Raw genomic sequence first — 14,611 nt, 5'->3', positions numbered from 1 at the left:
ATCAATATCCAACAAATTTCAGTCACTGAAATTGAGAATTCGCACCACTGATATAAACAGGCGCGGAACAGACAAAACTCGATTTTCCGGAGGAAAAAGCGCCAGCAGGAAGATCGAGACCGTGAAGAGACGAAGCAACTTTACACTTTATAACTTTATAACACACGAAAGTTCTATGAGAAGTTAATCCGTTCACGTAAGGGCCACGTGCCACAGCCTGCTATGTGTAAGGACATAAACGGGAACCTTCTTACGAACGAGCGTGAGGTGATCCAAAGGTAGCGGCAGCACTACGAAGAACACCTGAATGGCGATGTGGCAGAGGAAGATGGCGGTATGGTGATGGACCTGGGAGAACGCGCGCAGGACATAATTTTAGAGGAGATTGGCCGGCTGAAGAATAACAAAGCCCCGGGGGTTGATGAACTACCAGGAGAGCTATGTACGAGAAAGGCAAAAAAATCAAAAGATTCCATGATTTCAACAAAAAATAACTATTCATCAAGGGGCAATAATATTTATGTTGCATACCTTGAAAGCGAATATGAAAAACCGCGCCAGAAGATCACATCTGTTTGACACGTTTGACATTGCTTTATTTATGTTTTGCATGGAGCACAACTCGGCGCACGCCATCGCGTAATGCAACGTACACACCAGTCAAGCAGTTTGACGAACATTGACTCCGCCCCCAAGAAAACGAGTCGGTTGCTGCTTTGTTTGAACGTGTGTGAAGTTGTTCGAACAACAATTTGACAGTTGGCGGCTCGGTTGGAAAAAATTAAAACGGTTTGATTTTGGTTTGAGTTACCGGGGGTGGAGTCAAGGTTCGCCGAACATGTTTGAGCATTTGTAGTGAAGTTGCACAACCCCCCATATATTTTTTGATGGTTGGTGCTCAAGTTGGCGCTTCGGTCGTTCGTGTGTGATATTGTTGGTCGAATAAATTGATTGTTCGTGCCACTGTTGGTAAAACTTGATAGATGTTTGAATAAACGAGAGGAGGAGTCAATGTTGGTCAAACTGCTTGACCGTGTGTACGTTCCATAATGCAACGTACACAGCAGTCAAACAGTTTGACGAACATTGACTCCGCCCCCAAGAAAACGCTTCGGTTGCTGCTTTGTTTGAACGTGTGTGAAGTTGTTCGAACAACCATTTGACAGTTGGCGGCTCGGTTGGAAAAAATTTAAACGGTTTGATTTTGGTTTGAGTTGTCGGGGTGGAGTCAAGGTTCGCCGAACATGTTTGAGCATTTGTAGTGAAGTTGAACAAACCCCCATATATTTTTTGATGGTTGGTGCTCAAGTTGGCGCTTCGGTCGTTCGTGTGTGATATTGTTGGTCGAATAAATTGATTGTTCGTGCCGCTGTTGGTAAAACTTGATGGATGTTTGAATAAACGAGAGGTGGAGTCAATGTTGGTCAAACTGCTTGACCGTGTGTACGTTCCATAACTGGTGCACCAGGATGCGAGTTTAAGAAAGAATCGCAATTTTTCAATGATTATCTGTAATTTTTCCTTTGTTCAACTGTCAAAACCATTGAAAATCTTTAAAATTATTAAACAGTTTTGCTGTTTAATATCGTTGAAAATTCACAGAAGTCTGCTATTTATTTTAAGTAGCAACAGGCAAAAAATGGATTTTTGAATCCCTTCCCTTCGTCACGCTTTTTGATCTGAACATCTGAAATTTTTATATTGTTTGTTACACCCCCAAATCCAAGTAAAAATAAGAAGAAGATACACGACGGTGTTAACTTTGACAGATCCTACAGCACAGCATAGGAAGATCATTTTAAAATGCTTATAATTAATTCTAGACAAAATGTAATTAAAATCTGATTGGCTGATTGGAGTGTGATACGGAAAAAGTTCCGAACTGTATGATAGATACATTTTTGGAAAATATTTAAAAAAATTGAGATTAGCTTCCGAATATGTACAGTCACTCTCAAAATTGAGCGTACAGTATGGATTAGTTGACTACATTCAAAAATTTCAAAGGGAATTAAATGGTTGGCTCGTTTGTTTTTAATGCAATTCAATATTCATCCCTTCCTTCAATGTATGCGTACATAAAATGGTTGAATTTTCTTTCTCTAAAGTTCATTTATTTGAAAATAAACATGGTTTAATTTCAAAACATTGAATGTTTAAGTGTTTAAGCGGATGTTTATTATTATAAATATAATCATGAAATAACAATATTAAAATACATTAATCGTGTTTACAATAAGAAATTTTATAGAAAAAGAATCGCTGTACGCTCAATTTTGTCACATCTAACTGGCGTATTTTGAGATTATTTTCAAATAAATGAACTTTAGAGAAAACATTTCGACTATTTTATGTACGCATACATTGAAGGAAGGGATGAATATTGAAATGCATTAAAAACAGCCGAGCTAACAATTAAATTTCCTTTGAAATTTTCGAATATATTCATCTAATCCATGCTGTACGCTCAATTTTGAGAGTTACTGTAATTCAGAACTTTTTGCGTGTCGTACATCAATCAGATTTTAATTACATTTTGTCTAGAATTTATTCTAAGCATTTTAAAATAATCTTCCTATGCTGTGCTGTATGATCTGTCAAAGTTAACACCGTCGTGTGTCTCCTTATTTTTACTCGGATTCGTCTATAGACGGTTGTGAAGATTTCACATAGATTTACAGAACCTCTTGTACTGCTTGTAGTAATCGCATATTTGTCCCATCGTTGCTGTTTTTTTTACTAATATGGGACGAACATGCGAACTAAAATAAAACCGTGTAAAAAACTGGGCCAAAATGAGATTAGCACATCACTAGTAAAGTTTGCTTTTACTTATGGTATGCTGGCTTTCGACTCAATTAGCGTATCCAGTCTACGAGCTATACATTCTTTCTTAATACCTATCTCATTTCTACTTTCAATTTCAGACAACAAAATACACACGGAATAGAAGTCTTCAGCGATATTAATAAACGTGTGCCGATTTTAAGGTGATGCATAACAAATTATTTGATCGAATAGCTACACATAAATCAACATGCAGTCTACAACGTCCGTTTTATCGGAAGAACATTCTACTGAAACAACGCAGCCATCCGCTATGAATGTAAGAGATAAGCCTAAAAATGATTACTCGGATATCCGGAGAAAGACTGTTCTAGTCAGCCCAACGGAAGAGCAGTATGAAGCATTGAGGAAACGTTTGGAGGAGAGGATTGCAGATAGCCGAGGCGAAACAGTTTACGAAATAGGAGTCGGAGAAGGTACGAGCATGGGTTTGAACACTACTGACGTAGGGCCAATTATGGTTTTGATCATTTAGTATTTTGGGTTTGTATCGGAATCATTTTAGGGGATCGGGGATCATGTCATTGTTAATCGTTTAACTCCATCCATCCATTCAGCTGTTATTGGTCGACGGTTCAGCAGCAGTGCCTTCACTTTGTTTTGTTCGCTCCGACACAGCTAAGTAAGCTAAAAATTCTATTCGACTAGATGCTGATGTCATATTAGAAATTTAGAGACAGTACTCGTCGATAGAAATCCTTCCGCACGCGATGGTATATGGGCAAATCAAACAACCTTCCTTTTGCCAGTGGAGATATATCACCTTCACACTGATGTTCTTCCCTCTCCTATCATACGAAAGTTTTTCAGAAGGAAGGTCGAGAGATTTATACCATCCCAAATATTGCCCTTCGCTCGCTTTCAAATAGACTTCTATAATAAACATTCTTAACGCCTGCCGTATCCTAACGAAATTATCAAATCTATACTTTCGCCTCTAATTCTATCATGAACATGTAAGGTAGAAGGCTGCCGATGAATCGATGAATATTTTTAATGGTAACAATTCGCTTTGATGCAGCCGCGCTGTTGCCATCTAGCGGCGACGTTCCTCCGGGAATTCCTCCGGAAGTTCCTCCAGGAATTCCTCCGGAAGTTCCTCCAGGAATTCCTCCGGAAGTTCCTCCAGGAATTCCTCCGGAAGTTCCTCCAGGAATTCCTCCGAAAGTTCCTCCAGGAATTCCTCCGGAAGTTCCTCCAGGAATTCCTCCGGAAGTTCCTCCAGGAATTCCTCCGGAAGTTCCTCCAGGAATTCCTCCGGAAGTTCCTCCGGGAATTCCTCCGGAAGTTCCTCCGGGAATTCCTCCGGAAGTTCCTCCGGGAATTCCTCCGGAAGTTCCTCCGGGAATTCCTCCGGGAATTCCTCCGGAAGTTCCTCCGGAAGTTCCTCCGGAAGTTCCTCCGGAAGTTCCTCCGGAAGTTCCTCCGGGAATTCCTCCGGAAGTTCCTCCGGAAGTTCCTCCGGAAGTTCCTCCGGGAATTCCTCCGGAAGTTCCTCCGGAAGTTCCTCCGGGAATTCCTCCGGAAGTTCCTCCGGGAATTCCTCCGAAAGTTCCTCCGGGAATTCCTCCGAAAGTTCCTCCGGAAATTCCTCCGGAAGTTCCTCCGGAAGTTCCTCCGGGAATTCCTCCGGAAGTTCCTCCGGGAATTCCTCCAGAAGTTCCTCCGGGAATTCCTCCGGAAGTTCTTCCGGGAATTCCTCCGGAAGTTCCTCCAGGAATTCCTCCGGAAGTTCCTCCGGAAGTTCCTCCGGGAATTCCTCCGGAAGTTCCTCTAATTTGTTCTTGAGATTTTTCCTGGCGGGCAGCTTTGATGAAGGAACCGCCCCTATGCTGCACTGACGTGTGGAGTATACTGCCCTTTTTAATTTATTTGGCAGCTCTGCTATGTGTGAAATTCTTCACTATAGTTCTTCGTTATCGATATTACGTTTGTACTATAGATAGTGGAATATATAGATGAGCGAAGATTAATCCTCTGTCTCCAAACGAACTGTCAAACGTGTCTCCAAACGCGCATGACGTTACGATTTCAATGGAAACGTTAAGGGCTGTGACGTCATATGCGCTTGTGCACGGGCAAAAAAATCGACTCAGCCATGCTTTCGCTCATCTATAGATTCTACTATCTATAGTTTTTACCTGGGTGCTGCGGATAGAGCTGCTTTTCTGCTCTCAAGCGAGTAGCGGGATGTTTTGAAATCAATCCTATAAGCAGAATTATTTTGCAGTTCTCTGGCTGTCAAACATTTCCCGCTCTTCGAGTTTCTGCGCGAAACTCTACATGACTTTACGATAGTTTACATACAATCCTGCTCCAATCAGCTGCTGAATTTCGTGAAATCTCGTAATGAGTGCTTTTTAGTTGCATTTCTACTAATTATCCACTCGAAATATAATGTGAATATATTTGTTACAAAGAATGCAAAACTCAAACTAAGTTTATTTTTTCGCCAAATAATAACAATACTTCTCAATATAAGATCTTAAACGAACATAACCACAATCTTCAATGTTTGGCTCCGGCACAATAGAAAATGTTGGCTTCAGTTTGACAACCAAATCGATTCTATCCGCACCACCCAGGTTTTTACGCATTAGGGTCTCGTCGACATTTCTCACCAATACGAACGCACGGTTCGTGGTTGCAAACAATCCCATTTGATTTTGCCGTGACAGCTGCTTGTGGTTGCAAACAAACTGAGTAAGGCCCGATGTCCACGTAGCGTCTTTTCAACGCTGCGTGCACAAGGCGTTAAAAGGACGCAGATGTGCATCGGGAAAAAGCGGTAACGCAGCGTCACCGCACCGATGCACACCTGCGTTTTTTCAACGCCACGTGCACGCAGCGTTGAAAAAACGCTACGTGGGCATCGGCCCTAAAAGTGTGAGTGAAATGTGCGTGTGCTTACACGCTCGCAGAAAGCCTAATTGTAATCGAATTTAAAAATCGTGTATATGTGTTCGTGTGATGGTTATCAGCTTCGTCTCTCTGGGTGTCTGAAGGAAAAGATTGATGGTGTGAGTGCGAACCCAAAATATTGAAGTAAATATTGAGGGAAATCAGAAAAGTTTGATATTCTTTTCAATATTTCCCCTCATCTCCCCCCGCAGTTTTCCCACAGGAGTCGATGACGGTTGAGTGTGTGCGTGTTTTGTGCGTTATACCGCTATTTGATTCGTATTAGTTCAAGAAAAAAAATGAGTTTTTCTTCAGCTACGGCCATGCCGGCTTATCATTGAAAATATTGAAGAAAAGTTTGATGAAAAGTTTGACGAAAAAAGTATTGTCAATGCCTCGTGTGGGGTCTGCTTTACAAAGTGAAGTATGCGCCAAATTACAACATACATGTTTTCTTGCAAATTACAACATACATGTTTTCTTACAAACACTTTCGGGTCTTGTCGAAAGAAACGTGGATTTTCAAGAAAATTCCGGTAATATAGATGAAACACAGACAAACAGACGTAACAGTTAGAACAATTTCCAGAAAAAATCATCGCCCAGTTACTTTATCATTATCTCGCGTGGATGTTGCACGAAATGTTAATTAGTACGACAATGTCAACAGAAGGCGCTAGTGTGAGATGTCAAATTCAAAGGTAAACGATGCACGCGCCTCTAGGTGTGAAACGAGTAAACAGTTTAGTTTAAAACGACCGTTCAAAGCATGGGCGATGGGAATTACATCAGTGTTACGTCTGTCTGTCTGTGGATGAAAGATCAGTTGTTCTTACAAACGTTTTGAAATCCTGTACCAATCAATTAATAGAACAGAAGTTAGTAACTTTGCATAATTCTAAGGATCTGTCTCATTTGGATAATTAAACTGAAATTAAACTTAAAAGTGACATTTCAATAATTATCGAATAACCCTGCTCACAGAGCAAGATTACTTTTGACAGATATCGAATCATTTTGCATCGATGTCTTATTGGAATTGCTGGGTAGCACCAGCCATTCTTATGACCGGGTTATTTGCTAATTTTCGAACTGTCACTTTTAATTCTCCAAATGAGACAGACCCTAACAGCTGGTATAATTTAGATCTTTTGCGCCTGAAACGTAAAAGAGATAAATTATTGTAAAAAAGTTTCGTATAACTAATAATGAAAATCATTGGAATAGGTATCATGTAGCGCGGAACAAATATTCGTAATCTTTGACACGTATACGTTGCGAGTATATTCAGAGGAAAATTTATCAGCATCAAAACAACAGCAAAGAGTTATGGAAAATATTGAAGTCATTATTAAAGCCTAGTAGTTACAAGCCGCGGTCCATAACTTTTAATGGCACATTAGAACAGTCATAACAAGAAATTGCATCTAAATTCAACGATTATTTCGTCAATAGTGTCTTACCGATTAACCGATCTATCGAGTTAGTGGATAAGCCTGATGAAATAAAACAGTCGATAAATATTAACTGTCGATTTGATTGTTTGCACCCTATTACTTTTGAAGAACTTAAAAACATTTGCTTTTCTTTAGGTAAAACGGCTGGAGTTGATAATGTTAATGCTAGTGTTATTGAAGATTGCCTTCATGTCATTGGACGCAACTTGCTGGACCTTATAAATGAATCGTTACAAACTGGACACGTGCTGCATGTTTGGAAGGAATCACAAGTGATTCCAATACAAAAAGTTGCTGGAACGATTAAAGCCGAAGAGTTGCACACATTAGAGAAAATGTTAGAACTTGTAGTTAAATGCCAGTTACTTTCATATTTAAATAGTAATTACAATCAGGTTACAGAGAAGGTCATTCCTGTGAAACTGCATTGAACTTGGTAGGGTAAAGTGCCCAATAGTGGACCCTTCAGCCATTTTTGCATTATTACAGCACAATGTAAACATTTTCTATGAACCTACCTTACAGTCCTATGATTTGATTACATGCATTGGAAATGCCATGGAAAGTAAAATGAGATGATTTTTCACAATTTAAAAAAAAATAAACACAAGAGTGTCCAGTATAGGATTATTTTGGGGGGTCCATAATAGGGAAGAAGAACGTCCCGAAACGGAACCTGAAATTCAATGAAGTGTCGACTATAGGGAAGCAATTTCCTATTATGGACCCCCAGGGGGTCTACTATAGGGCAAAGTCAGTTAGACCTTAAAATGTTAATTTCAACGAATAACGTCGTGTGAATGTTTTATGTATGTATCGTGAAGAGGAGATGCAGAACTTGTTATTGGATATCAAGCAGAATTAATATGTTGAAAATTTCTACTCCTTACGACAGGACGAGCACAAATCCGCTACTAGGGGGTCCACTATTGGGCATTTTACCTTATTATCTAAATGGAAAGAAAATATGGAGCGTAACGATACTATTCTAGCTGTGTTTTTGGATCTCAAACGCGCTTTTGAGACAATTTCTCGGCCCTTATTGTTGAGAACTGTTAAGCGCTTTGGAATTTCGGGTTCTGCATACAAATGGTTTGAAAGCTATTTGTCTGACAGATCCCAACGGACTGCTTTCAATAGTGCTGTCCAATGAGCAGCACGAAATAGCTCGAAGTTGTTCCCGTCCTGCTCGTTCTTGTTTGTCAACAAATGGGCATGAGCAGGACAGGGAGAAACTTCGAGCTACTTCAAGCTCTCATTGGACAGCACTTATGATTATGTGTCGTGTCCCGTGGAGAATGACCTTAAGTACACCAATTGGTGTACCACAGGGAAGTGCATTAGGGCCCCTTTTGTTCATTATGTACATTAATAACATGCGACGGGTCTTATGTTATTGTGATATTAATTTGTTTGCTGATGATACTGTAATATTCATTGCAGCTCAAAATCTGGAGGAAGCGATTGAGCACTTGAATGAAGATTTGCATTCTTTACGTAGATGGTTGAAGTACAAACAGTTAAAATTAAATATTAGTAAAACAAAGTATATGGTTATTTCGCGAAATCGTTCAATTGATAATGTCTCTGTGACAATTGATGACGAGACACTTGATCGCGTACGGGAAATTAAATATCTTGGCGTGATTATTGGATGATAAATTGAAATTTGACCAACATATTGACAATGTCATCAAGAAAATAGCCAAGAAGTATGGAATCCTATGTCGACTGAAAAACGAATTAAATACAGCTTGTAAAATACAGTTGTACAAATTCAATCATCTCTCCTCACTCGGAATTTGTCCTTCCATTTAGGTTTTTAGCAAATCAAACCCAAATATCGAGATTGCAGCGCTTGCAGAATAAGATTATATGTTTGATTTTAAGATGTAACAGATTCACTTCCTCAACTTTTTTGTTGGATGCATTGCAGTGGTTCTCGGTGAAGCAAAGAATTGTGTATTTAACAATTGTGTTCATTTTTAAAGTATAAGGGTCTGTCTCAATTGGATAATTAAGATGAAATTAAACTTAAAAGTGACAGTTCAATAATTATCAAATAACCCTGCTCGCAGAGCAAGATTACTTTTGACAGATGTTGAATCATTTTTGATAGATGTTTTGTTGGTCTTGCTGGGTAGCACCAACCATTCTTATGAGCGGGGGATTTCATAATTTCCGAACTGTCACTTTTAAGTTTAATTCGATTTTAATTCGCGAATCGGACCAAAGCCTAAGGGTCTGTCTCATTTGGAGAATTAAACTTAAAAGTGACAGTTCGAGAATTAAAAAATCACCCCGTTATAAGAATGGCTGGTGCTACCCAGCAATTCCAATAGGACATCGATGGAAAATGATTCGATATCTGTCAAAAGTAATCTTGCTCTGCGAGCAGGGTTATTCGATAATTATTGAAATGTCACTTTTAAGTTTAATTTCAGTTTAATTATCCAATTGAGACAGACCCTTAGAATCCGGAATCATTTATTGTATTGCAGCGGCACGGAAAGTGACCGCTGCAAGAATTCTTTTACAGCGGTTTGTCTACCTAGACGCCCACTTGCTGTGGTATAAATTTCACGAAGTTTCGTGCAGCGTGTCAAAAATTATTCCAGATGGAAGCCGAAAGAAGAAAAAAAAGTCTGCAGACCCACGTTGATAATCCTGTCATCGACGATGGAACCTACGTCAAAATGGATTTCGGACAGCTTCCTAGCCAAAAATTCTACATGGTGACGGCACGAGGAGTAGTTCCTGCGAAATTTAAGTTTACTTTTTGGACAAACTTACAAAAAAAAAACCTATGATTTCGGCAAGGGATATGCAACTGTGGGGCTTAGATCTAAGTGTTTATGACGAATAAGGTGATGGACTCGAAGCTGTACAAGGAGGAATGTCTCAAAAAACCGCGGTCGACCTTCCATAAAGCCCTTAAAGGTCCCGTGAAGTTTTGGCCAGATTTGGCGAGTTGCCACTACAGCCGGGAAGTCATCCAGTGGTACCGCGATAATAACGAAGATTTCATCGATAAAACATAAATCCACGCAACTGCCCACAGCTCCGGCCCATCGAGACATTTTGGGCAGTAATGAAGCGGAAGCTTAAGAAAAGTTCAAAAAGTGGAAAAACAGCTCGGGACGCGACTCAGATGACCAAAATGTGGAACAAATGTGCCAAGGAAGTTGACTCCGGAGGTGTGCAACTTTTAATGAGAGGAATAAAGAAGAAGGTGCGAATTTTCACTAGAAACAAGAAGAAATTATTTGTATCAATAATTTTTCCTTAAAGTACAGTGAATTACCCTTGTTTTGATGTATTAACCTTATTTGTACGTCAATCCGTTACCGAGATACAGATGATTTTATTATTCCGGATTCTAAATGGACATAGCTTTACTTACAGCTACTTTTTAAAAATCATTAATTATTGTATCTTGACGAAGTTTCACCTACGGATATTTTGTTTGGACAATTGTGTTTTTCAATTATTGAGGCACTAATAAACTATTTTGTTCGTCTTGATGATGATGATGGATTTTATATTTATTGACGTAATTGTAATTTGACCTTTTTCTTGTGTAGTCTACAAAAGTTTGAGTTTCGCGCGCGTAAAGCAGATATGAATGATTTTTAAATTTATGTACAGACTTGCGTTTTTTCAGCTGTTTCAATGATTCTACGGATTAGTGATTGGCTATCTAGTAGAGTTTGGTTTCCGCGGTTGATACCGAAACTTTTGATATCGACGGAGCGGTAATACAAGTTTTGATTTTGTTGACAACGACATACCTAGTTTATTAGATTATTATTGATGCTTTCGAGTGGCTAACGTTACTTGTAATAACATGAAACGCGAGTCTTAGTGGAACTTTTGAAATCTGTGCGAGAGGTATCACAAGTTTTGCATTTTTATGAACTCAAAGCATTTCTACCAGAGGGGGGACAACGGATTTTTTTTCATATGGAGTTTGGCAAGTATGACAGTACCCTCTTTTTTGGCGCATAAATTTATACTCCAATGTCAAAATGCTCATATACTATTATAAATTGTGGTGGTATTTGTAAAAATTTGTATTGTTTACCGTTTTTACAAGAGAGAGTGGTGTCGACAGCACATATTAAATTAAAGATCGCAACGAACAAAAATACACCAAATCCGTAAATATGTACACTGACAAAAATCCAATCATATCCATTATGTGTGGCACACATAAATTTCGACTATAGCATTTTCCACATAACGGCTATATGAATTTGCATAGCATATATGTGGAAACACACATAACCCTTATTAACTAATAACCTTTATGTGGATTTTCCAATAGCGGGTGGTTATTAACGCACACATAAAATTTATTTGTAAATTTCTTTAGATTTTTGCCAATAAAAATGTGTGGATTTTTATTAGTGTAGTGTTTTCACTTTATTCCTTACGCGAAATATGCAGATAAATAATTATGTTGGTAGAAGAAACTCTGTGCTGAGCAGAGACAGTTGTTTCTTGCATTATCCAAACTTTGTGCGTTTCAGAACATTCTCACTCACTGCAGTGTTTATTTTTCATAGACTACGGCTTGGTGTTAGTGCCGTCGGCATTCGCTCGATTGGTGGCAACAAAAATTTGACAGCTTAGCACCCGCCTGATCTCTACTGATACTTATGAGAATCTGTAGATGAAATAAACAGTTTTTCACATTTAATATTTTTGCTGGATAGTAATGGAATGTTATGAAATTTATATCTGTGATGGTAATCAGATCGTTTTTGTTTTGTTTTGCAAATCTGATTAAATTGTTGAAAAATTAAATTCAATTAATTATCTTAAAGATAAATCGTCTAGCTCAAACCTTTGTAGGGGTATGTGGCAGAACCATCATCATCATCATTTTTCTTGGAAGAGATTGAGTATCTCTTTAACACTATAGACACATTCTTTGCCCCGATCGCTTGAAGTAGTCGGATGTGAATGTCCGTGTCTCCATCGCAGGCAGTTATTTTTTCAAAGCAGTGGAGTTTTTTCTCACAAAAAGTGAGTTTTTTATATCCTCCCGCGTCATTCCCACTGTGGATTAAGTGGCTGTCTAAGGCGATTCGTGATCGTCGAAGAAGGTGCACGTGTAGCTAAAGGGCTACGCGTGCATTTACAAGTGATTTTATTCGGTCTCCATCAAGTCAACAGAGAGGCCGAACAGCGCAGCATCTACCTACTCGAACGGGAACGGATAAGTATAACAAAGTGTATTGTTCTAACCGTTCCCATTGCAACCAATTTGCACTCACCACACAGCAGTGGTCGAGCTGCTGTCTGTCTGTCGTTCACCAGTTACCGTCGGCTTGCTTATTATTTCTCTTTTAAGTTTTTTTTCTCTACATTAACTAGTTAATTTAGACCTAAGTTTTTTTTTTCTTTCTTATTTTTTTTTTCTTGGTTTTTTTTGTTTATCAATGTTGAATTTATGCCGCAACTGATGAATGAAGAGAACGGCGGCGAAACGCCTCCCAAAGATAATGTTGTCCGCACGCGATTTTACCAGGCTTCCTCGCCTGGTCCCTGGGTTGTTTACTTTCGGCAGAAAGTAAAAAGTATTGATTTTCTAGGAATCAAACGTGACTTGACGTGTCGTTTTCCAAAAACTGATTTTCATTAGATCAATCGGAATAAACTACGTGTAACTGCACCTACATATCAGGATGCAAATGCTATTGCAAAAGACCAACTGTATAATGTAGAATATTTGGTTTATGTGCCCTCGCGGGAGGTCGAGATTGAAGGCGTGATAAACGCAGCGAGCCTTACTTGCAAGGATGTACTTGCGGGAAAAGGCCGCTTGAAGAATGCAATAAAGTCTACCGTGGATATTCTGGATTGCAAGGCGTTGCATTCAGCTGCCACGGTAGATGGCAAAAAAGTGTATTCAAAGTCAGGCTCACTTCGAGTGACGTTTGCCGGTTCGATACTCCTAAAATATGTAGATATCGAAAATATGTTGTTTCCGGTGCGTCTTTTGTACCCAGGGTTTTAATTGTACCAACTGCAAACAGTTGAGGCATACTGCCGAGTTTTGCGACAATAAGTCCCGTTGTGGCAAATGTTTTGAAAGACATCGGGAGGAGACCTGCCAACAACAAGTAACAAAGTGTGCTTATTGTGGCTTGGATCCTCCCCATGGTTTGCAAGAATGCCCGGTGTACAAAAGCGCACCCAAAAGTGAAGCGCTCGTTGGTGCAGCGCTCCAAGCAGTCGTATACCGAAATGGTGAAGTCGCAAGACACATCCGCAACTGCCAACGTTGAACGGCCGCTATTTCAGCTGCCGTTCAAGTTAGTGACTCTTATGATGTCATTTCCATAGACGAATCGGACTCTGACGTAGCCGATATGGATGATTCTGCGGAGGTAAACGTGCCCGAAAAGAGGAAGAAACCGTCTTCCCCGGGATTGCGCCGTAAGAAAACAAAAATCATCCCTAGAAGCTTGCCTAAATCTGATGGTAATGGGGGATTATTTAAAATTCCGAAGCAGTCTATACTGCTCTTTTTGATCCATGTTGCAGTAAGACATTCCCGCCATTGCCTAAAACTGATGTTACAAAGAAACATCAGCCAAGGAATATCTCTAAGCAGAAACTGCTACTCGCACTTCCAAGAAAAGAATTTCGTCCAAGCGAGGATTGATATCCTTTAAGGACCTTGTGGATCGTATTTTGAACTTATTCAATATTCCGAATTCATTGAGGCCAATCATTGACCTCTTTATTCCAAAAGTTGAAAGTTATCTGAAGCAATTGATTGTTTTATGGCCCCTTCTTGCAGGACTTGTATCTTTTGATGGATAATACGGCCATACAAGATACAATCACTGTGTTGCAGTGGAACTGTCATAGTCTGAAACATAAATTGGACGTGTTTAAGTTTTTAATTCGCAACTCCGATTGCGATATATTTGCACTCTGTAAAACATGGCTTTCTTCTGAAGATGAAATCAATTTCCACGATTTTAACATTATTCGCCAAGATCGGGATGATAACTATGGTGGCGTTCTTCTGGGGATCAAAAATGTCACCCCTTTACAGAATTCCCATCCCAATTGTAAATGGCTTGGAAATCGTCGCTTGCCAAGTAAATGTAAAGAATAAAGACCTTAGCATAGCTTCAGTTTATATTCCTTTAAATGCCTCGCTTAGACGTCGACATCTGTGGAGCGCAGTCTCTCTTCTATTATCCCCAATTTTAATATTGGGCGATATGAATGCGCATGGTATTACGTGGGGCGAAACCAGAGACGATAACAGAGCGCCTATTTTCTATGATTTGTGCGACGATTTCAACTTTTCTTGAACACAGGTGAAGTAACTCGAATAGGACCTCAAGGTCAAGAAAGTCGAATAGATCTGTCTTTACGCT

General features: G+C 39.5%; 1 protein-coding gene across 2 annotated transcripts in view; it reads left to right on the top strand.

Moving 5' to 3' along the window:
• Positions 1-14,611, top strand: part of LOC134211737 (GTP-binding protein 1) — a 54,644-nt gene that overhangs the window by 14,328 nt on the left and 25,705 nt on the right. For both annotated transcript variants that reach the window (XM_062688905.1, XM_062688906.1), the window contains exon 2: positions 2,928-3,263. In XM_062688905.1, the coding sequence (XP_062544889.1) occupies positions 3,038-3,263 (226 nt within the window). In that variant the 5' untranslated portion in view covers positions 2,928-3,037. The remainder of the gene's footprint in view (positions 1-2,927; positions 3,264-14,611) is intronic.

Source organism: Armigeres subalbatus, chromosome 2 (genome assembly GCF_024139115.2).
Source record: "Armigeres subalbatus isolate Guangzhou_Male chromosome 2, GZ_Asu_2, whole genome shotgun sequence".
In the NCBI taxonomy this organism is placed as follows: Eukaryota; Metazoa; Arthropoda; class Insecta; order Diptera; family Culicidae; genus Armigeres; species Armigeres subalbatus.
The sequence above is the reverse complement of the archived record's forward strand: the minus strand, read 5'-3'. Positions and strand labels throughout refer to the sequence as shown.